Genomic DNA, 24,938 nt, shown 5'->3' on the forward strand with positions numbered 1-24,938 from the left:
AATACTCAATTTATTTGAATGATTTCAGTCAGTTCATTTAGCATACTCTTTATTGAATCCTTAATTCATTTTAGGCATTAAGAAGGGAAGATTGAGTCTGGAGGAGGAGCTCACCAAACCTTTTTCAAGACATGGCACTTTCAGAAATTTGTATGTCTCCTTGAAGTAAATGGGAGAGGTTGATCTTTGTCCAAGTACCCTAGGAGCTTCTTTTGGCTACCTAGGAATATCTCAGTGCACTTACAACTCCTTTGGTGTTGTGGGAAGCTCAGTCCTACTGAACACAAAGCTGTCTTCATCTTAAACAAGAGGTCTGCTTATGGTGTGTTAAAGGCACAGGCATGGGTTTAGAGCTTAGATGGAGGATGTTGGATTGCAGACAAATTAGGCATATTATTTTTGGAGAAAAGATGCAGCTAGAGTCTCTACATTAGACAAGTCCAAGAAGCTTGATTTGTATTCTTTTTATTCTACATGAAGGGTGTTCCTTGGAGTTGTGCAATATACCGTTCTGCAGGTCCAAAGTCTGGGTCAGTTGCATTGGCACTGCTAGAGCTTAGCCTGTAGCATTCAGGATTATTTCATTAGAGCCATTATTGTTATGTAATTAATAGGAATGTGTATGTTTGAGAAGGATGTCAAATATAACCTGCAGAAGGGATCATAGTCTACCTGCCTCCCCCCCCCCCCCCCCGCCATTTTATTGAGATATAATTGACATGTATTTGGGACAACATAGTCCCTTGACATTATTTCTAAATTCTTTTTATAATCTTCCCGCTCTCACCTAGTCATGTTGTGATGCAAAGACTAGGGCAAAAACATCTTCTAGGAATGATTCTGTGTCTTTTCTCAGTTTTTAGGTTTTTAGAGTTCAAAATAATTACTTTTTTTCTTTATGAATGTAGGTAGATTACTTACATAAAATAAATATAAGTTAAGAGCTGTATAAAGGGCTGTGTTATGAACAATTAAGACAATTTAGTTCTTTGTAATTGCTGTTAAGCTGGGCGTTTTTATCTAGAATTCTGTGCATTGCTTTCTCAGAAGGCTAATAGTAAAATAGTACACCATTTCAAAGGTTTTGATTCTTACTGATGACCCATGTTTTGTCTGTCTAAAGTGTCAACCCAAGAAAAAGTCTACGCCATTGAAGTATGAAGTTGGAGATCTCATCTGGGCAAAATTCAAGAGACGCCCATGGTGGCCCTGCAGGATTTGTTCTGATCCGTTGATTAACACACATTCAAAAATGAAAGGTAATACTAGTAGTTGATTATATGTTATAAAATACAGTATGGAATAAAAAATTTGTAGCTATCTTTAGTAATACTCCATTTTTACCTTTGAGTATTTTGTGGATGAATTGTTATTAATATATTTTACCTTTTTGAATTTTTTAAAAGTTTTAGTTTATGATTTAAAAATTCAGTTATTCCATTTATAGATGCCAGGAAAATGTTAGGTTTATTACCTAAAGTTCCACATTGTCACTTTGAGAATCTACCTCAGTCTTTAGGCTTGTATCTTTGCTGTTAAGTTTTCAAGCTGAAACAATTATAATGAAGGCTTATGAATTATTTTGAATTTTAAAATCTTGATTTAGAGTATTCCCTTTAATTACTGTACTTTGTTTCTTATTCGCCTTGTTTGAATATCAGATATCTTTTTTTTTTTTTTTTTAATGTTTATTCTTGAGAGAGAGGGGACACAGAATCTGAAGCAGGCTCCAGGCTCTGAGCTTTCAGCACAGAGCCCAGTGTGGCACCTCAAAATCATGAGCCGTGAGATGAAGTCAGATCCTTAACTGACTGAGCCACCCAGGCGCCCCATAAATATCAGTATCTTTAAAATAATGTAAGGTGGGGGCCAAAACTTGATCTTAAGCTGCCTTTTTTCTATTAAGATGTTCTGTGATTTAATTTTAATTTTAATATATGTGTATTTTAGTTTTTGCATAGGTCATATATTCACAATATTTAAAAAATCAACTCCCTCCTTTTCTCTGATCTGCTGTTTCAAAAAGTAACCAGTTTTTAATGTTTCTTTCTATAAATCCAAGTATATATTCTCATCTTTATTCTAACACAAATGTAGCACTTTTTTTTGTTGTTGTTGTTCATGTTCTACAGCTTACTTTTTTTGCTTGTTAGAGGTTTTCCATGTTAGTGCATTGAAGACTGTCTTTTTTAATTTTTTAATTTTTTAAATGTTTATTTTTGAGAGAGAGAGCGAGCGAGCATGCGTGTGAGAGCTAGCATTAGCTGGGGAGGGGCAGAGAGAGGGAGATACAGAATCTAAAAGCAGGCTCCAGACACTGAGCTGTCAGCACAGAGCTCAATGCAGGGCTCAAACTCATGAACCATGAGATCGCATGAACTGTGAGATCATGACATGAGCCAAAGTTGGACACTTAACTAACTGAGCCACCCAGGCGCCCCAGTTTCTCTCTCTCTTTTTTAACAGCTGCATAGTTTTCTACTTTTTGAATATGCTGTACTTTATATAACCATTTTCCTGTTGATGGACGTTTAGGTTGTTTCTGATCTTGTGTTGTAAAGCCTATACATGCATATTTACATACATATGTACATAACATAAATGTGTCTCTGCACACACAACAGTGTAAAGAATAACTTCCACATATGCATGTCTGTCTGTAGGATGATTTACCAAAAGTGGGATTAATTGCAGGATTTGATTTTATATTTTGAATATTGAGGTATACCTAAAGACCTTTATAAGTTTTTTGTTTTATTCATCTGTAAATCTAAAGTCTAAATCTGAAGTCTAAAGACCTACTGTTTTTTGTTTTATTCATCTGAATTTTTTTTAAAAAATTTTTTTTTTCAATGTTTATTTATTTTTGGGATAGAGAGAGACAGAGCATGAACGGGGGAGGGGCAGAGAGAGAGGGAGACACAGAATGGGAAACAGGCTCCAGGCTCTGAGCCATCAGCCCAGAGCCTGATGCGGGGCTCAAACTCACGGACCGCGAGATCGTGACCTGGCTGAAGTCGGACGCTTAACCGACTGCGCCACCCAGGCGCCCCTCATCTGAATTTTTAAAAGTATTTATTTTGAGAGAGAGAGCAGGAGAGGGGCAGAGAGAAACAAAGAATCCCAAGCAGGCTCTACACTGTCAGTGCACAGCCTGACATGGGCTCAAACTCGTGAACTGCGAGATCATGACCCCAGCTGAAATCAAGAGTTGGATCTTTAACCAATTGAGCCCCCCAGGCAGCCCAGCTCAGTATTTTTTAAATATCTTATTCTCTGTGGCTTGTTTGGACATTTAAGTACTACTAGTAGAAAATTATTTTATTCCTTCCCCTCTGCTCTTATTCTATGCACCCTAATTGGGTCCATGCCATTTATTCAACAATTTCTAGCTATATTGTACAGTTAGTGTGCTAGGTATTGTGATCCATTAATGGGCAAAACATCAGTCCTGCTTGCCCTTTTATATAATTAGAGTCCAGTTAAAGAGATAAGATAACAACAAATAATCAGGCAAATAATTACTTAGAAGTGTGTCCAAACTGGTGTACAATTAGTGATATAGCAAAGGTACCTAATTTGGACTTGTGGTGCAGGATATTCAGAGGCAGTTATGTTAGTAAAGTTATCTTTGATCTGAGACTTGAGAGGATGAGTTGGCATTAACTAGGAAAAGAAGGAGATGATTGTTCCAGGCACAGAAAATAATGTGTACTCTGGCTTTGAGTGGTCTTCCACCCATAGAGTGATGGAAGGTGGCACAGTATGAAGCTGGGAAAGTTGATATGAGTCAAATCATGTAGCATCTTTTAGACTTAAAATTTTAAACTTTATTCTTAATTTTTTTTTAATGTTTGTTTATTTTTGAGAGAGAAAGAGACAGAGTGTAATCAGAGAAGGGGCAGAGAGAGGGAGATACAGAATCTGAAACAGGCTCCAGGCTCCAAGTTGTCAGCACAGAGCCTGACACGGGGCTCAAACTCACGAACCGGGAGATCATGACCCGAGCTGAAGTCGGATGCTCAACCGACTAAGCCACTCATGCATTCCTGTACTTTATTCTTAGAACAGTGTGATGCCATTAAAGGGCTATGAGCAGAAGATGATGTGATTTGATATGTGTTTTGTAAACTTTTCTCTGACTGCAGTATAGAAAATGGATTGGAAGAGGTTATAAATAAGTAAGAGCAAATTGCTAAAAGGGTCATTGCAGTAATTATGGTGAGGCGAATATGGTGAATAGAGAATAAAGAACAACTTAGGAGATAAATCTATATGATTTGGTATTGGATGGGTAATGAGGAGTGAGGGAGAATAAAGTCTTGAGGTTTCTGTATCTTTGGATGGCTCCCAAGATTTTATCTTCACCAGTACATCAGTAGTGGTGCCATTTAGTGAGAACACTGAAACATCCATAAGGTGACATCTGCTTGTTGTTGTTAACTGAAGCCATGAACAAGGCATGGATGAGATGGCTTGTGACAAAATGTACAGTGAAAAATAGGGTGGTTTTGCAGAAGCCATTATTTGAGGCCTGTATGTAGCTACTAAGCTTGGAAGAGAGATGGAGGAAAAATCAGAGATGGAAGCAGAAATCCAGGATTATTTGTTATGTGGTATTGGTGACTAGTATGTTTTACAAAGGAAGATGTGATTGATTTGGTTGAACTTTGCCTGGAGAGCAAATAAAATGTCCATTAGGTGTAAGGGGGTAGGAGATCAGTGATGTTTTTGGCGTTATGTTGTGGCTGAAGTTAGATTAGACTGGAAATGGAGACAAAGGTAGAGAAGTGGAGATGCGACAGGTAGAAAGATATATGGGGTCCAGAAGAATTGCTAAAAGTGGGGATGATCATGTTAGTAGTGCTGATGAGAAGAGTCCTGGAGATAGAGGGTATTGACAGGAGTTGTAAGGGATCAAAGACAGGATCATAACAGGATTTCGGGAAAAGGAAGAGGTTGATGGGAGTCATATCACAGTGAGAAATTGGCCTTGGTGGGAGGAGAGGTAGCATCCTTAACACTAGGGGAGGGCAAGGGTGCAGTGACTGGAGGTTTGGTGTAGTATACTTAAGGATTCCTGTCCGGCCTGTTTCTCGTGAGTCGAGAATGTGATCACACCAGAGAGCACGTGCCATTACTGACTGGAAAATACCATGTTTTATTTTTGCACTATAAAAAGGTTAAAACTCTTAAATTCAAGACAGCTTCCTATTGACAAAATGACAAAACATGTTAAAATGGATCTATTTAACCTTACAGCTAGTTATCTCAGGATACGTCTCCTCCCCCACCCCTTTTTTTTTTTGGTAATTTTTACTTTTGTTTTCATTTCCCTATATTTATGGCCAGCTGTAGTCAGCCAAGTTCTGGAATCCTAATTATTACTCTTAGTAGTTAACGCTCCATTTTTCTTTTCTTTTTTTTTTTTTAAATTTTTTTTTTTTTCAACGTTTATTTATTTTTGGGACAGAGAGAGACAGAGCATGAACGGGGGAGGGGCAGAGAGAGAGGGAGACACAGAATCGGAAACAGGCTCCAGGCTCTGAGCCATCAGCCCAGAGCCCGACGCGGGGCTCGAACTCACGGACCGCGAGATTGTGACCTGGCTGAAGTCGGACGTTTAACCGACTGCGCCACCCAGGCGCCCCATTGCTCCATTTTTCTTTGAACATGCTCTTTTTTTATTTTTTATTTTTTGCTTGTCTCCTTCATAACACATCAACTGGTGGAATCACCTGTCTTGCCATTGACGCTGCCTAGTAATAGGACATTTTGGATAGACTGCTGTCAAAGTTACCTGTTTCCCACCACACTGAAACTATGACCAGTATTAATGTCTGACTGTTTTGTAGTGGTATAATTTCCCCTTCCTACCTTTTATTTTGAATATTTCAAACCTATAGACAAATTGAAGAATAGCACAATGAACACCCATATACACTTTACTTGGGCTCAACAGTTACTACTTTGTATCACTTTTTAGTTGATACCAGTGAAAAATTAAAAATTGTACTTCAGTGTTCATATTATTGTGCTCATTCATGTTTATTGTTTTCTTAGCAAAGCCAAATGTTTCAAATGGTATTAGAAAAACCCACATTTTTTTTTTAAAGCTTTTTTATTTATTTTGAGGGAGAGAGCGAGTGAGAGAGAGAATGAGCAGGAGAGGGGCAGAGAGATGGAGAAACAAAATCCTATGCAGGCTCTGCACTGTCAGCTTAGAGCCTGACACAGGGCTCAACTCATGAACCCATGAGATCATGACGTAAGCTGAAATCTGGAGTTGGTCGCTTAACTGACTAAGTCACCCAGGTGCCCCAGAAAACCCAAATTTTTATAAAATCACTTTTAGAAGTCATTGTTTACTTATGTTATATACAGTGCATATGATTAAAAAAGTCAAGTGATTAATTTTGTAAGCCTTGTTTAGAAAACAGTCTGCTCTTTCCATACCCTCTCTTTAAGCTTTAACTGTCAGCTGGATCTTTTGAAAGTTAATTTCTGTATCTCAAAGTTCCTTCTGGATTACTTTTTACTTCTCACTATAGAAGTTGTGGATTAATCATTTTAATCCTTGCTTTGGGCCTTAACCTCTCACCAACCTCCAGCATCCTGCTATCTTACCTGTTATAATTTTGGTTAGGAATTTAGTGTTATCATGTTAACAGTATACACAGCTTAGCCATGTAATGTCCTGTGCTTACTTTGCCCTCACAACCTTTTGATTTTTCTGCAGTTGTGTGTGTGTGTGTGTGTGTGTGTGTGTGTGTGTGTGTGTTGGTGATGGAGAGGGTTCTTAGTCTTTTATATATTTATTATGAATTCATAGTAAAACTCTCCTAGTTTTAATTTTTTCCACGTGATCTGATACATTGGTTGTCATTTTCATCATCTTTTGGAAACCTCACCTAGAGCCTTAGGCTGTTGACCCTTGAACAACAGAGATTTGAAATGTTTGGGTCCTTATGTAATCTTTTACACACAGATGTTTTTCAGTAAATATACTATAGTACTGTAAATTTATTTTGTGTTCCTTATGGATTTTCTCTCTTTTAATGTTTGTTTATTTTGAAGGAGAGAGTGGGGGAGGGGCAGAGACAGAGGGGGAGAGAGAGAATCCTAAGCAGGCTAAGCACTGTCAGCATAGAGTTTAATGTGGGGCTCCATCCCATGAACTGTGAGATCATGACCTGAGCCAAAACCAAGAGCCGATGCTTAACTGACTGAGCCACTCAGGTGCCCGATGATCTCTACTTTTTCTTTTTTTAAAATGTTTATTCATTTTCGAGAGAGAGAGCGTGAGAGAGAGCTCCCCCATTTGTGAGGGAGGAGCAGAGAGAGAGAGACAGACAGACAGACAGAATCCCAGCTGTCATCACAGAGCCCGACATGGGGCTTGAACTCACAGACCACGAGATCATGATTTGAGCCGAAGTCAAATGGTCAACTGAGCCACTCAGGGGCCCCTGATCTCTGCTTTTTTAAAAAGTGAATGTTTATGGTATTGCAATTCTCATGTTCTTTTACCATAATCTGTTTGTATATCTCTTAACCCACCAGGCCCTGAGTTTTCTTTTTTTGTCTTCTTTACAGTTCTGGCACATTATAATGTGTTGTTTGAATTTACTTGTTTATATGGGAGAATTATTTACTTCTCAGTTGACTTTCTGAACTTATATATAGGTACATATATGTCTTACCAATTTTTAAAAATATTTTTTAATATTTATTTATTTTTGAAAGAGAGAGAGAGAGAGAGACACAGAGCATGAGCAGGGGAGGAGCAGAGAGAGAGGGATACACAGAATCCGAAGCAGGCTCCAGGCTCTGAGCTGTCAGCACAGAGCCCATTGCAGGTCTCCAACTCATTAACTGCGAGGTTGTGACCTGAGCGAAAGTCAGATGCTTAACCGACTGAGCCACCCAGGCACCTAGTATCTTACCAGTTTTTTATTTTATTTTTTTATTTTATGTTATTTTCCGTTATTTTTAAAAATGTTTATTTATTTTTGAGAGAGAGCGCGCGAGTGAGCACGAGTGGGGAAAGGGCAGAGAGAGAGACAGAATCCAAAGCAGGCTCCAGGCTCTAGGCTCTGAGCTGCCAGCAGAGCCCCAAGCAGGGCTTGAACTCACAGACAACGAGATCTTAACCTGAGCCAAAGTCGGATGTTCAACCAACTAAGCCACCCAGGTGCCCCTCTTACCAGGTTTTTAAAAATGTTGTTTTAGAGAGGGAGCGAGAGAGAGAGAGAGCGAGAGAGAGAGCGCGAGCACGTGAGAGAGCACAAGTGGGGGAGGGGCAGAGAGGGGGAAACAATCTGAAGCAGGCCCCAGGCTCTGAGCTGTCGGCACAGAGCCCGATGTGGGGCTCGAACCCATGAACTCATGAATGTGGGGCTGAGTTTAACCAGCTGAGCCACCCAGGCACCCCTATATCTTACCAATTTTAATCCCCCTTTATAGGTGGTTTCTATTCAAAGGATTTAATTTAAGTAGGTAGAGACTATAAGGAGTTTAACCTTTTTCATAGAATTGTTTTTGAAATGGACTAAAAAACAAAATTTTACCATGTAATTTTTTAATTAAGCTATATTTTTATAGAAACGCAGGCATTGCAACTAAAGTTTATGAGAGCTCATAGGTACTCTTCATTCTTTGGTTATGTAGCTTTGAAATTAGCATTTATAAAAAAGTTGCCATTGAAATTTACTTGACATTTTGGCTCTTCCAGTTACTATGGAGACCTTAGTTTTGTTCTAAAGTTCAGTTTATAAATTTTCCTCTCCCTTTCTTTCTTCTTTCCTTTTTCCTTTTATTCTCTTTTTGTTTTTCCTTTCTTCTCTTCTTGCTCCTTCTCCCTGTTTGTTCTTTTTCCTTCCTTCCTTCCTTCTTCCCTCCCTCCCTCCCTCCCTCCCTCCCTCCCCTATTCTGAAGGAAGTAGGCTTTTCCTTATTTTTTATTGAAAGAGAGGTTTGTATTTTTTGTGTTTTAAGAAATGGTTAAGGGAATTAGTTGTGAGTTCTTGTATAAATGAATTTGTATATTAGATGATTTCCTTTTCTAAAAAGAGACAAATCATTACACCTTGTATAGTCCTGGTATATTTCTTTTGTGAGATTTTTTTACTGCTATGAAAAATGCCAAAATGCTAAGTATGGATGGAAGATACATATACTAGGTAAATTTGCTTATAATCTTTTCTGAACAAGATCTGTATTTTTGTTGTTGTTAATTGTATGCTTAGAATTTTGGACAACTAAGAAACTAGAATAAACTAGAAACTAGAATAACTGGATATATTTTTATTTTTATTGCTCTTGGGCTTTTTTTTTTTTTTAATTTCAGTATTTTGAAGTATCAAGTTCTGCTTTCTCTGTAAAGCCAGTGTTTCACTCTGAATTTGCCTTCTCTGAAGTTATTTACTTACTGTGTCTATAAAATGGGGATTGTACTACTTATTTCTTAGAGTTGGTTGTTGTGAGGACTAAGACTCTGTGCAAAGTACCTAGTGTAAATGAGTGCCTGGTCAAGAGTACCCATTCCATAAATGTTAGCATATCATATGTGGCATAGTGTTGAAGAATTTTTTTTTCCCCTCCATTATATTTTAGCAAAGTGTTTTAAAGTTTGTTTGGTGGTTAGTTCTTACTAATTATTTTATTTCTGGTGCTGAGTCTTATTAAAGGCCCTTTGTATTTTCTGCTAACAAGGGTATAAGACTTTTATAGATTGTTGGTAGTGGGAACTTGGTTCCTATATTAATTTGTTCTATGATTAACAACTAATCGATCTCTCACAGGTTTGGAATATATAGTATATCAGCTGACCAAACTATTGAAGTTTCAGAAACTCTTGGGCATTTTCTTGCCACATGAATTGAAATATTTAAAATTTTCCTTCTTTCTGACCTTAGAGTTGATTGTTCTATAGGTTTTCTAACACTTTTTCTTCTTTTTTTTTTAAATAGAGATTTCTTTGGCAATAATTGCATGGCGCTTCTCTTGATGATGAGCAGTCATCTTTTTAAAGTAATGACACTGGTTCTTATCTTTATCTAGTTTCAAACCGGAGGCCCTATCGACAGTACTACGTGGAGGCTTTTGGGGACCCTTCAGAGAGAGCCTGGGTGGCTGGAAAAGCAATCGTCATGTTTGAAGGCAGACATCAATTTGAAGAGCTACCTGTTCTTAGGAGAAGAGGAAAGCAGAAAGAAAAAGGATATAGGCATAAGGTAAAAAAAAAAAAAAAAAAAAAGCCTCTCAAACTGTCTTTTTTGTGGTGGGCAGGGAGAAGGCAAGGAAGAAGTATTATATTTTGAAATATAAGTTCTTTCCTTTGGTAATCGGATATTTGTGAGAAAATAGCTGAAAGCAATAATTTTTGCAGGCATGAAATAGGGCTAGCCTTCCAAATATTTATACTTGATTTTTTGAGAAAGGATTTCAGATAACTGTTAACCATGTCACTTAGATGTGACAGTATAAAATAACATGACCAGTCTTCTTTGGTCATATCTTTTGTAAGAAGAACATGGTCATTGAGATGAAATACTCTACTTCTCACTCTCTGGATTAATTATTTCTCTTTAAAATGAGAAATGTAAAGCTGCAAACATTTTTCTTTGTTGTCTTGGGTTTATTTGTTTTTGTTTAGTCACCTGGTACTCCTCAGTCCCTATCACCTATTTCATCCATCCCCCAGCTCACCTCCCTTTTGGTAACCATCAGTTTGTTCTCTATAGTTTAAAGAGTCTGTTTCTTTTTGTCTCTCTTTCTCTTTTTACCCCTTTGCTCTTTTGTTTCTTGAATTCCACATGAGTGAAATCTTAGGGGATTTGTCTCTCTGACTGACTTATTTCACTTAGCGTTACACTCTAGCTCCATCCATGGTGTTGCATATGCTGTTTTTTGTTTTTTGTATGTGGTTGTTGACACTTAAGGTTGCATTTTCATAATCAGTTTTCTTTTTTTTTTTAATTTTTTAATGTTTGTTTATTTTCGAGAGAGGGAGAGTGCAAGCAGTGGAGGAGCATAGAGAGAGGGAGACAGAGGAACTGAAGCGGGCACTGTGCTGATGGTAGAGAGCCCACTGTGGGGCTCGAACCCACAAGCCATGAGATCATGACCTTAGCCAAAGTCCGATGCTTAACCGACTTGAGCTACCCAGGGTCCCCCCTCACCCCCCCCCCCCACTCCCCAGTAATATTTTAATAAAGAGCATTGTTTTTTTCCATTTGCTTGATGATTTGTGTTAACGTTGGCTGAATAAAATTTGGTTTATTTCTTTTATTATTCCTTTATTGTCAGTCCTAGAAGGTGAAATAGTTCACTAGGGCTTTCAGGTTTTGGAAAGTTGATTAATTCTTATCACAGTCATGAGAATTAATGAATGTGTACTTGAGTGTAAAATAAACTAGATGGTCAGCTCATTGCTTTATAAGAGGAGGCTACCTATCCAGTGACTTGAATTTTTACATGCTCAGTGAAACACCCCTTTTATAAGTATTAAAGTATAGTTAGCTGATAACTGGAACCTTGCCTAATATCTCTTGTATAAAGCCAAGGAGGTAAGTAAATGTTTGAAAAAATAGGTGTATTGCATGGAGCATCAGTGTCTCCATGTTGTGAGGAATCAAGAAAGGAACATCTGTAATACCCAAGGTTTTTTGTTGTCTCTGGGCTACATGATTAAGCCTAGGAGACTGCTTGGTTATAATTCAGATTTTATGTAACATGTAGAACAATCAGATACATCACCAGAAATAAAAGGGCTTAGTGATAACCAGAAGTTTCAAATTTAGGGTTCCTAGGGTGGATCTGACCTCATTTCACCTTTCTTTGTTTTTCCATGTTCATCTTCTTTAGCCTTTTGCTTTTTCTTTTATATAACTGAGCAAGTGCTTGACCTTCATAAGTCAGGAAGAAAATAAATCCTTATTTTAAAGTGTGGAGGGGTAGGTAGGAAGAGTCTGATTATTCCTTGATTTAGTAATGTCATGTGCATGAGTAATGCAATCCTGGTTAATGATACACTCTTTTATTCTTTATTTTATGGGAGAGTGGAGGGTGTATAGGATTAATCTTTCCTCTAACGATAGATCTTAATGGTAGAAGTAGTTTTGAGGAGTCCCCCCCATTTGTTAGGCTTTTGGTGAGCAATGGGTGCTAACCACCTGGCTAGTACCATAAAAGTGTCTTGATTCACCTGGGTGGCTCAGTCGGTTAAGCATCCGACTCTTGATTTGGGGTCAGATATGATCCCACTGTTAGTGGGTTTGAGCCCTGCATTGGGCTCTGCACTGGCAGCGCAGACCCTGCTTGTGATTCTCTCTCTCTCCCTCTCTTTGCGCTTCCCCTGCTTGCTTTCTCTCTCGAAATACATAAATGAATATTAAAAATTTTTTTTTCAAAAAGTGCCTTGAAGAAATTATAAGGCTTGAAAAAGCTTATTTGAGAGGTCTTCACTGATAATCTCCCTGTTCCCTTTCACATTTTTTTTGATAAGTTACAATCTTTTTCTCCTTTAAATTTAAGGTTCCTCAGAAAATTTTGAGTAAATGGGAAGCCAGTGTTGGTCTTGCTGAACAGTATGATGTTCCCAAAGGGTCGAAGAACCGAAGATGTGTCACCAGTTCAATCAAGTTGGACAGTGAGGAGGACATGCCATTTGAGGACTGTACAAATGATCCTGAATCAGAACATGACCTGTTACTTAATGGCTGCTTGAAATCTCTGGCTTTTGACTCAGAACATTCTGCAGATGAGAAGGAAAAGCCTTGTGCTAAGTCTCGAGCCAGAAAGAGTTCTGATAATCCAAAAAGGACTAGTATGAAAAAGGGCCACATACAATTTGAAGCACATAAGGAAGAACGAAGGGGAAAGATTCCAGAGAACCTTGGCCTAAACTTTATTTCTGGGGATGTATCTGATAAGCAGGCCTCTAATGAACTTTCCAGGATAGCAAACAGCCTCACAGGGTCCAGCACTGCCCCAGGAAATTTCCTGTTTTCTTCTTGTGCAAAAAACACTGCAAAGAAAGAATTTGAGACTTCAAATTGTGACTCTTTACTGGGCTTGTCTGAGGGTGCCTTGATCTCTAAACATTCTGGGGAAAAGAAAAAACTCCAAAGAGGTTTGGTGTGTAGTTCGAAAGTACAGCTCTGTTATATTGGAGCAGGTGATGAAGAAAAGCGCAGTGATTCCATTAGTATCTGTACCACTTCTGATGATGGAAGCAGTGATCTGGATCCCATAGATCATAGTTCAGAATCTGATAACAGTGTCCTTGAAATTACAGATGCTTTTGATAGAACAGAGAACATTTTATCTGTGCAGAAAAATGAAAAGGTAAAGTATACTAGGTATCCTGCCACAAACACTAAGGTAAAAGCAAAGCAGAAGTCCCTCATTACTAATTCACATACAGACCACTTAATGGATTGTACTAAGACAGGAGAGCCTGGAACTGAGACATCTCAGGTTAATCTCTCTGATCTTAAAGTGTCTACTCTTATCCGCAAACCCCAATCAGAGTTTAGAAATGATGGTTTCTCTCCAAAATTCAACACACCATCAAGCATTTCCAGTGAGAATTCCCTAATAAAAGGTGGGGCTACAAGTCAAGCTCTGTTACATTCAAAAAGCAAACAGCCCAAGATCCGAAGTATAAAGTGCAAACATAAAGAAAATCCAGTTGTAGTGGAATCTCCAGTTACAAATGAGGAATGCAGTTTGAAATGCTGCTCTTCTGATACTAAAGGCTCTCCTTTGGCCAGCATTTCCAAAAGTGGGAAAGTGGATGGGCTAAAACTACTGAGCAACATGCATGAGAAAACCAGGGATTCAAATGACATAGAAACAGCAGTGGTGAAACACGTTCTGTCAGAGTTGAAGGAACTCTCTTATAGATCCTTAAGTGAAGATGTCAGTGACTCTGGAACATCAAAGCCATCAAAACCATTACTGTTTTCTCCTGCCTCTGGTCAGAATCATATACCTATTGAACCAGACTACAAATTCAGTACATTATTAATGATGTTGAAAGATATGCATGATAGTAAGACCAAGGAGCAACGCTTAATGACTGCTCAAAACTTGGTTTCCTATCGGAGTCCTGGTCTTGGGGACTGTTCTACCAGTAGTCCTGTAGCTGCTTCTAAGGCCTTGGTTTCAGGAAGCTCCACTCACAATTCAGAAAAAAATGGAGATGGCACTCAGAACCCAGTCCGTCCTAGCCCTAGTGGGGGTGACTCTGCACTGTCTGGGGATTTGTCTGTATCTGTCCCCAGCTTAGTGTCTGACAGAAGAGACCTCCCTGCTTCTGGTAAAAGTCGTTCAAACTGTGTTACTAGGCGCAACTGTGGGCGATCAAAACCTTCATCTAAATTGCGAGATAGTTTTTCATCCCAGATGGGAAAGAACACATTAAACCGTAAAGCCTTAAAGACAGAGCGCAAAAGAAAACTGAACCGACTTCCAGCTGTGACTCTTGAGACTGCACTGCAGGGAGACAGACCAAGTGGGGGTTCAGAGAATGGCTGCTCAAGAGGTGGACTAGAAGACCCTGGTAAAGAAGAACCCCTTCAGTTAATGGGTCATTTAACAAGTGAAGACAGTGCCCATTTTTCCAGTGTTAATTTTGATGACAAAGTCAACCAGTCTAACCCTGATAAAATTCCTGAAAAAGGCCCCTCTTTTGAAAACAGAAAAGGCCCAGAGTTGGATACTGAAGTGAACAGTGAGAATGATGAACCCAATGGTGTAAATCAAGCGGTGCCTAAAAAGCGGTGGCAGCGTTTAAACCAAAGGCGCACTAAACCTCGTAAGCGCACTAACAGATTTAGGGAGAAAGAAAACTCTGAGGGTGCCTTTGGGGTTTTGCTTCCAGCTGACCCGGTAAAGAAGGGGGATGAGTTCCCAGAGCATAGACCCCCTACTTCGACAAACATACTAGAAGATGCCCTGGCAGATCCAAATCATGCTAGCTGCTTAGATTCAGTTCGGCCACGGTTGAATGTTTGTGATAAATCCAGTGCCAGCATTGAGGAAATGGAAAAAGAGCCAGGAATTCCCAGTTTGACTCCCCAGCCTGAGCTCCCTGAACCAGGTAAGGATTCATGAGTATGATAAAGGGCTAGAGGAAGTGGTGGTAATGTTACCCTCCTGAAGGTGGTTTGTTTTGATGAAAGGAGGAAGGGTAGATTGGGAAGAAAAACTTATCATGTGAAGTGAAGGGACGGCTTTTTGTAGAAGGTCCTGAATTTTTACAACCAGGTTTCCATATACTTTCAGAAATTATGTATTAACCTTAGCTCTTTTTTTTTCTTTCTTTACTTTTGCTTTTAGACTAAAGAAATGTCTTTAAAAAAGTATTTCCTGTCTTTTTAAATCTATGAACTTTTGGAGACTCAGTCTGGCATTTTAGGTAATTGAGAGGCTCTGAGCCTAAAATTTAAACATAGTTGTTAGTTTAGAGAAAGTGAATACATTTTATTGAATGATAGGCTTTCTTTACTACAATTTAAGGAAGGTCTACTACATATTATGTAGACAGAAGGGGACATGTGCTTTTAGGAAAAAGAAAGTATTCTGTAGTACTTACTCGAAGGCCTTAAGATGTCTTAACTTCCCTTCTGCAATGAGATTTGAGAACAACAAGAAAACTGAAGTACTAGGGTATCTTAACCTTAGCAGAAGAAAAATGGTCTTTTAAAATATTAATATGCAATATTATACACTATAGTTATTGAAGATAACACTGACTATCCTTAAACATAAAATTCTCAAAGTTGTTTTATCATAGTAGATTCTGTTTTCTGACAGTTTTATTGAGATATAATTCACATACCTTGAGATATCCCATCATTTTAAAGTTTACTTCAGGGGTTTTTAGTATATTCACAGACTTGTGCAGTTGTCAATACAATCAGTTTTGGAATATTTGTATCACCCAGAAGTAAATACTGTACCCTTTATTAATTTCCTTTCATTTCTCCCCAATCTGTAGATTTGCCTGTTCTGTACATTTCTTTTTTTTTTTTTTTAACTTTGATGCTGACTGTTATTTTTTTATTTTTATTTTTGTAATATAATTTATTGTCAAGTTAGCTAATACACAGTGTATAAATTGTGCTCTTGGTTTTGGGAGTACATTCCTGTGATTCATCGTTTACGTACAACACCCAGTTCTCATCTCAGCAAGTGCCCTCTTCAATGCCCATCACCCATTTTCCCCTCTCCCCTGTCCCCTCATCAACCCTCAATTTGTTCTCTGTATTTAAGAGTCTCATGGGTTTGCCTCCCTCTCTGTTTGAAACTATTTTTCCCCCTTCCCTTCGGTCTACTGTTAAGTTCCACATATGAGTGAAAACATATGATACCTGTCTTTCTCTGACTGATTTCATTTTTTTTTTTTTAATTTTTTTTTTCCACGTTTTTATTTATTTTTGGGACAGAGAGAGACAGAGCATGAACGGGGGAGGGGCAGAGAGAGAGGGAGACACAGAATCGGAAACCGGCTCCAGGCTCTGAGCCATCAGCCCAGAGCCCGACACGGGGCTCGAACTCACGGACCGCGAGATCGTGACCTGGCTGAAGTCGGACGCTTAACCGACTGCGCCACCCAGGCGCCCCTGACTGATTTCATTTTACATAATACTCTCCAGTTCCATCCATGTTGTTGCAAATGGCAGGATTTCATTCTTTCTCATTGTCAAATAGTATTCCATTGTATGTATAAACCACATCTTCTTTATCCATTCATCAGTTGATGGACATTTGGGCTCTTTCCATGATTTGGCTATTGTTGAAAGTGCTGGTATAAAATTGGGGTACAAGTATCCCTATGAATCAGCACTCCTGTGTCCTTTGGATAAATTCCTAGTAGTGCTATTGCTGGGTCGTAGGGTAGTTCTATTTTTAATTTTTGAGGAAACTCCACACTGTTTTCCAGAGCAGCTGCACCAGTTTGCATTCCCACCAACAGTGCAAGAGGGTTCCCCTTTCTCTACATCCTCGCTAACATCTGTTGTTTCCTGAATTGTTCATTTTAGCCACTCTACCAGTGTGAGGTGGTATCTCAGTGTGGTTTTGATTTGTATTTCTCTGATGGTGAGCAATGTTGAACTTCTTTTCATGTGTCTGTTAGCCATCTGGATGTCTTCTTTGGAAAAGTGTCTGTTCATGTCTTCAGCCCATTTCTTCACTGAATTATTTGTTTTTCAGGTGCTGAGTTTGATAAGTTCTTTATAGATTTTGGATGCTAACCCTTTATCTGATATGTCATTTGCAAATATCTTCTCCCATTCCGTCAGTTGCCTTTTAGTTTTCTTGATTGTTTCCTTTGCAGAAGCTTTTTATCTTGATGAGGTCCCAGTAATTCTTTTTGCTTTTATTTCCCTTGCCATCAGAGACGTGTTGAGTAGGAAGTTCCTGTGACTGAGGTCAAAGAGGTTGTTGCCTGTTTTCTCCTCTAGGGTTTTGATGGTTTCCTGTCTCACATTTAGGTCTTTCATCCATTTTAAGTTTATTTTTGTGTATGCTTTAAGAAAGTGGTCCAGTTTCATTCTTCTGCATGTTGCTGTCCAGTTCTCCCAGCACCATTTGCTAAAGAGACTGTCTTTTTTCCACTGGATACTCTTTCCTGCTTTGTCATTAGTTGGCCATACATTTGTGGGTCCAATTCTGGGTTCTCTATTCTATTCCATTGGTATATATGTGTTTGGTTTTGTGCCAATACCATACTTTCTTGATGATTACAGCTTTGTAGTAGAGGCTAAAGTCCAGGATTGTGATGCCTCCTGCTTTGATTTTCTTTTTCAACATTACTTTGTCTTCTCAGGGTCTTTTGTGGTTCCATATAAATTTTAGGATTGTTTGTTCTAGCTTTGAGAAGAATGCCGGTGCAATTTTGTTTGGAATTGCATTGAATGTGTAGATTGCGTTGGGTAGTATTGAGATTTTAACAATATTTGTTCTTCCAATCCATGAACCATGGAATGTTTTTCTATTTCTTTGTGTCTTTTTCAATTTCTTTCATAAGTTTTCTATAGTTTTCAGCATACAGATTTTTTATCTTTGGTTAGGTTTATTCCTAGGTATTTTATGGTTTTGGTGCAATTGTAAATGGGATCGGTTTCTTGATTTCTCTTTCTTTTGCTTGATTGTTGGTGTATAGTAATGCAACCAATTTCTGTACAGTGATTTTTGTATCCTGTGACTTTGCTGAATTCATGTGTCAGTTCTAGCAGCTTTTTGGTGGAGTCTTTCGGGTTTTCCATGTAGAGTATCCTGTCATCTGCAAAAAGTGAAAGTTAGACTTCTTCTTTGCCAATTTGGATGCCCTATTTCATTTTGTTGTCTGATTGCTAAGTCTAGGACTTCCAACACTATGTTAAACAACAGTGGTGAGAGTGGACATCCTGTCGTGTTCCTGACCTCAGGGGCAAAGCTCTCAGTTTCTCCCCGTTGAGGATGAGATTAGCTGTGGGCTTTTCATACATGGCTTTTATGATGTTAAGGTATGTTCCTTCTATCCTGACTTCTTGAAGGTTTTTATTAAGAAAGGATGCTGTATTTTGTCAAATGGCTTTTTCTGCATATATTGACAGGATCATATGGTTCTTATCGTTTCTTCTATTAATGTGATGTATCACATTGATTGACTTGCAAATATTGAAACAGCTCTGCAGCCCAGGAATGAATCCCACTTAATCATGGTGAATAATTCTTTTAATATACTGTTGAATTTGGTCTGCTAATATCTTGTTGAGAATTTTTGCATCCATGTTTGTCAGGGATATTGGCCTGCAATTCTCCTTTTTAGTGGGGGTCTCTGCTTTGGGAATCAAGGTAATGCTAGCTCCATAGAATGACTCCGGAAGTGTTCCTTCCAGTTCTGTTTTTTGGAACAGCTTGAGAAGGATAGGTATTAACTCTGCTTTAAATGTCTGGTAGAAAGGAGCCTGGGTGGCTTAGTCAGTTAAGCGTCCGACTTCGGCTCAGGTCATGGTCTCACAGTCTGTGAGTTCGAGCCCCGCGTTGGGCTCTGTGCTGACAGCTGAGAGCTTGGAGCCTGTTTCAGATTCTGTGTCTCCCTCTCTCTCTGACCCTCCCCCATTCATGCTCTGTCTCTCTCTGTCTCAAAAATAAATAAACGTTAAAAAATTAAAAAAAAAAAAAAATGTCTGGTAGAATTCCCCTGGGAAGGCATCTGGCCCAGGACTCTTATTTGTTGGGAGATTCTTGATAACTGATTCAATTTCTTCACTGGTTACTGGTCTGTTCAGAGTTTCTGTTTCTTCCTGTTTGAGTTTTGGTAGTATGTGGGTATCTAGGAAGTTGTCCATTTCTTCCAGGTTGTCCAGTTTGTTGGCATATAATTTTTCATAGTATTTTCTAATGATTGTATGTCTGTGGTGTTGGTTGTGATCTCTCCTCTTTTATTCGTGATTTTATTTATTTGGGTCATCTTTTTGAGTAGTCTGACTAGGAGTTTATCAGTTTTGTTTATTTTTTTCAAAAAACCAGCTCTTAGATTCATTGATCTGTTCTACTGTTTGTTTTTTTTGTGTGTGTGTGGTTGTTTTGTTTTTTGATTCTGTATTGTTTATTGTTGCTGTAATCTTTATTATTTCTCTCCTGCTGGCTTTGGGGTTTCTTTGTGTTCTACTTCTATTTCCTTTAGGTGTGCGATTAGGTTTTGTATTTGGGATTTTTCTTGTTTCTTGAGATAGTCCTGGATTGCAATGTATTTTCGCCTTAGGACTGCCTTTGCTGCATCCCAAAGTGTTTGGACTGTTGTGTTTTCATTTTCATTTGCTTCCATATATTTTTAAATTTCTTCTTTAATTGCCTGTTTGACCCTTCATTCTTTAGTAGGGTGTTCTTTAACCTCCATGCATTTGGAGGCTTTCCAAATTTTTTCTTGTGGTTGATTTCAAGTTTCATGGCATTGTGATCTGAAAATATGCATGGTATGATCTTAATTCTTTTATATTTATTGAGGGCTGCTTTGTGACCCAGTATGTGATGTATCTTGGAGAATGTTCCATGTGCACTGGAGAAGAATGTGTATTCTGATGCTTTAGGAAGAAAATACTAAATATATCTGTCAAGTCCATCTGGCCCAGTGTATCATTTAGGGCCATTGTTTCTTTACTGATTTTCTGTCTAGATGATCTGTCCATTGTTGTAAGTGGAGTATTAAAGTCCCCTGCAAGTACCACATTATTACCAATAAGATTGTTTATGTTTGTGATTGTTTTATATATTTGGGTGTTCCTGAATTTTGTGCACAGACATTTATACCTGTGTCTTGGAGAATGTTCCATGTGCACTTGAGAAGAATGTATATTCTGTTTTTGGATGAAAAGTTCTGAATATATCTGTCAAGTTCATCTGATCCAGTTATCATTCAAGGCCCTTGTTTCTTCTGTGCATTTCATGTCAATAGAATCATACAATATGTGGTACTTTGGTGTTTGGTTCTTTTGGTTAAAATGTAGTAATGGGTTATTATTATTGTAAAAAATACATAGATTTAACTTTTGAACAAGTGCCATATATACATTACAGTATTAAGTGTATGCACATTGCTGGGGCGCCTGGGTGGCGCAGTCGGTTGAGCGTCCGACTTCAGCCAGGTCACGATCTCGCGCTCCGTGAGTTCGAGCCCCGCGTCGGCCCCTAGGCTGATGGCTCAGAGCCTGGGGCCTGTTTCTGATTCTGTGTCTCCCTCTCTCTACCCCTCCCCCGTTCATGCTCTGTCTCTCTCTGTTCTAAAAATAAGTAAACGTTGAAAAAAAAAATGTTTTTAAAGTGTATGCACATTGTTGTACAACAGATCTCTAGAACTTTTTCATCTTTCATGTCTGAAGCTATACTCCTTGAACAGCAACTCCCCGTTTTTCCCCTTTTTCCCCCTTTTCCCCCATCCCCTGGCAACCACTATTCTCTTTCTGTTTTTAGGAGTTGGATTACTTTAGATACCTCCTATAAATGGAATCATGTAGTATTTGTCTTTTTGAGATTGGATTATTTCACTTAGCATAATGTCTTCAAGATTCATTCATAATCTAGCACATGACGTGATTCCCATCTTTATTGAGGCTGAATAATAGTTCATTGTATGTACATAACATGTATTTTTTTAATCTATTCATCTATCAGTGGACATTTGAGATTGGACATTTAAGTTCTTCCATAACTTGACTGTCATGAATAAGGCTGCATTGAACATGGATGTACAAATACATATCTCTTTGAGATCACATTTTCAATTCTTTTAAATACATGCCAGAGGGGCGCCTGGGTGGCGCAGTCGGTTAAGCGTCCGACTTCAGCCAGGTCACGATCTCGCGGTCCGTGAGTTCGAGCCCCGCGTTGGGCTCTGGGCTGATGGCTCAGAGCCTGGAGCCTGTTTCTGATTCTGTGTCCCCCTCTCTCTCTGCCCCTCCCCCGTTCATGCTCTGTCTCTCTCTGTCCCAAAAATAAATAAACGTTGAAAAAAAATAATAATAAATAAATAAATACATGCCAGAATTGGAACGGATCATAGAATTCTATTTTTAATATTTTGAGGAAACTATACTGTTTTCCATAGTGGCTGTACCATATTATAATCCTACCAACAGTGCACAATGCACTAGTGTCCCAATTTCCTCACATCCTCAGTACTTGTTACTTATTTTTTAATGGTGGCCATCCTAACAGGGGTAAGTTGATGTCTCCTAGTTTTGATTTGCATCTCCTTGATGATTAGTGATACTGGGCATCTTTTCATATGCTTATTGACTATTTGTATATCTTTGAAGAAATGTCTCTCCAAGTCCATTGCCCATTTTTGAGTTGGGTTGTTCTTTTGTTAACTGATTTGTTTAATCTGGGTGATCACCCCTTATTTGATATATGGTTTGCAAATATTTTCTTTCATTTTGTAGGTTGTATTTCCATTGTGTTAGTTGTTTCCTTTGCTGTGCAGAAAATTGTAGAAAAAAGTTTCATGTAGTCAAATTTGTCTGTTTTTGGTTTTGTTGTCTGTGCTTTTGATGTCCTATCAAAGAAAAAATTGCTCATTTCATTTATGAATTGAATCTGTTTCCTTTTCTTCTGGAGTTTCATAGTTTCAGATCTTAGATTTAGGTTTTTGATATAATTTTGAGTTAATTTTTGTATGTAGTGCATGATAAAGATCCATCTTTTTTGCATGTGAATACCCACTTTTCCCAGCACCATTTATTTATGTATTTATTTAAAAAAATTTTTTTTTTTTAACGTTTATGTACTTTTGAGACAGAGAGAGACAGAGCATGAATGGGGGAAGTCAGAGAGAGAGGGAGATACAGAATCTGAAACAGGTTCCAGGCTCTGAGCTGTCAGCACAGAGCCCGACGCGGGGCTCGAACTCACGAACCGTGAGATCATGACCTGAGCCGCAGTCGGAAGCTTAACCAGCTGAGCCACCCAGGCGCCCCTCCCAGCACCATTTATTGATGAGACTATCCTTTCCTCGTTGTGTAGTCTTAATATACTGGCCAAAAAGAATTTGACCTTACACCTAAGGGTTTATTTCTGTGCTCTCCTTTCTGTTCCAGTCATCTGTATGTCTGTCTTTATAGGAATATCATATTGTAATGTAGCTTTGTAATATATTTAGAAAACAGGATGTGTTTGTTCTTTTCCATAATTGTTGGCTATTATGGGGTCCTTTAAGATTCCATGTGCATTTTCGGATTTTATTTTCTGTTTTTGCAAAAAATGCCTTTGGGGTTTTGGTAGCAATTGCAGTTAGTCTGAAGATCACTCTTGGGTAGTATGAACATTTTGACAATATTAAATCTCCCAGTTCATGAATGTGGGAATCTTTCCATTTGTCTTTAATTTCAGCAGTGTTTGTAATCATCTGTGCATACGTTTTTCATGTCCTTGGTTAAATTTATTCATAAATATTTTATTCTATTTCATGCTATTGTAAATGGGATTGATTTCTTAATTTGCTTTTTGAATTGTTCATTATTAGTGTTTAGAAATGCAAGTGATTTTTGGGGCACCTGGGTGGCGCAGTCGGTTAAGCGTCCGACTTCAGCCAGGTCACGATCTCGCGCTCCGTGAGTTCGAGCCCCGCGTCAGGCTCTGGGCTGATGGCTCGGAGCCTGGAGCCTGTTTCCGATTCTGTGTCTCCCTCTCTCTCTGCCCCTCCCCCGTTCATGCTCTGTCTCTCTCTGTCCCAAAAAAAATAAACGTTGAAAAAAAATAATAATAAAAAAAAAAACTCCAGAACTCTTTAAAAAAAAAAAAAAAAGAAATGCAACTGATTTTAAAAGTTGATTTTTGTATACTGCACCTTTATGCAATTGTTTATTCTTAACTGGTAATTTTTTTTATTTTTTGGTGGAATCTTTAGTATTTTCTTCATGTAAGATCATGTCACCTGTGAACAGAGACCATTTTACTGTTTTCTTACCAATTTGGATGTTTTTTATTTCTAATTCTTGCCTAGTTGCTCTTGTTTGGACTTCAGTATTGTGTTAAGTAGAAGTGGCAAGAGTGGTCATCCTAGCCTTGTTCCTGCTCTTAGAGAAAAAGCTTTCAGTTTCTATGATAGAATATCATGTTATGGTATTTTCATATATGAAATATATGCTATTTTCTCTCTCTCACACACACACACAGCCCCCACACGGATTTACATATGTGACCAGCTAGTTTGTTGAATGTTTTTCTAAGGAACAAGTATTGGGAGGAGTGTCCGACTCGCTCAAGGTCATGAGTTCAAGCCCCATGTTCGGCCTAGAGCTTACTTTAAAAAAAAAAAAAAAGAAAAGGTGTTAGATTTTGTCAAGCTCTTTCTGCCTCAGTTGAGATGGTCATGTGATTTTCATTTTGTTAATGTCTTTATTACTTTCTTTAAAAATATGTTGAACCATCCTTCTATCCCAGGGGTGAATCCCACTTGGTCATGGTGTGTAATCCTTTCAGTGTGCTCTGTTGAATTCAGTTTGCTAGTGTTTGTGAGAATTTTTGCAGCAATGTTCATAAGGAATATTGGTTAAATTTTTCTTTTTTTAATTTTTAAGTATATTTGTCTGGCTTTGGCATTAGAGTAATGCTCACTTCATAAAATGAATTTGGAAATATTCTCTCCTCAGTGTTTTGGAAGAGTTTGAGAAATTTTGGCATTAATTCTTTTTTATTTTTATTTTTATTTTTATTTTTAGTTATTTGAAGAGAGAGCAAGGGACAGGCAGAGAGAAGGGGAGTGGACGGAGGATCCAAAGTGGCCACTGTGCTGACAGCAGAGAGCCCAGTGCAGGGCTCAAACCCATGAACTGCAATATCATGACCTGACCCAAAGTTGGATGCTTAATTGATCCACTCAGGCACCCTGGCGTTAATTCTTTTTTTTTAATTTCTTTTTTTTAAACGTTTATGTTTTGAGAGGGAGAGACAGAGCACGAATGGGGGAGGAGCAGAAAGAGAGGGAGACAAAGAATCTGATGTAGGCTCCAGGCTCTGAGCTGTCGGCACAGAGACTGACTGGGGCTGGAACTCAAGAACTGCAAGATCCTGACCTGAGCCAAAGTCAGACACTCAACCCACTGAGCCACCCAGGCGTGCCCTCCCTCAACGTATTTTTTAAATTATAGTTATTTTTTATGGTCATTTGTCTTTTATTTATTTTTAAATGTTTATTTTTGAGAGAGAGCATGAGCTGGGAATGAGCAGAGAGAGAGGGGATCTGAAGCAGCCACTGTGCTGATAGCAGAGAGTCCAATGTGGGGCTTGAACTCATAAACCGTTAGATGATGATCTGAGCTGGAGTCAGATTCTTACCCAACTGAGCCACCCAGACTCCCTGATATATATGTATATGTATATGTATATGTATATGTATATGTATATGTATATGTATATGTATGTTTTGTTTTTACCATGTCA

At 38.5% G+C, this 24,938-nt stretch overlaps 1 protein-coding gene across 10 annotated transcripts in view; it reads left to right on the forward strand.

The window, feature by feature from the left end:
- The window catches only part of NSD1 (nuclear receptor binding SET domain protein 1), a 150,672-nt gene that overhangs the window by 65,500 nt on the left and 60,234 nt on the right, over positions 1–24,938 (forward strand). For all 10 annotated transcript variants that reach the window (XM_086677976.1, XM_086678297.1, XM_086678156.1 and 7 more), the window contains 3 exons: positions 1,124–1,259; positions 10,062–10,234; positions 12,537–15,108. In XM_086677976.1, the coding sequence (XP_086534102.1) occupies positions 1,124–1,259; positions 10,062–10,234; positions 12,537–15,108 (2,881 nt within the window). The remainder of the gene's footprint in view (positions 1–1,123; positions 1,260–10,061; positions 10,235–12,536; positions 15,109–24,938) is intronic.

The sequence above is a fragment of the Puma concolor genome, chromosome A1 (assembly GCF_028749965.1).
Source record: "Puma concolor isolate L17-30 chromosome A1, mPumCon1.1.hap2, whole genome shotgun sequence".
Lineage (NCBI taxonomy): Eukaryota > Metazoa > Chordata > Mammalia > Carnivora > Felidae > Puma > Puma concolor.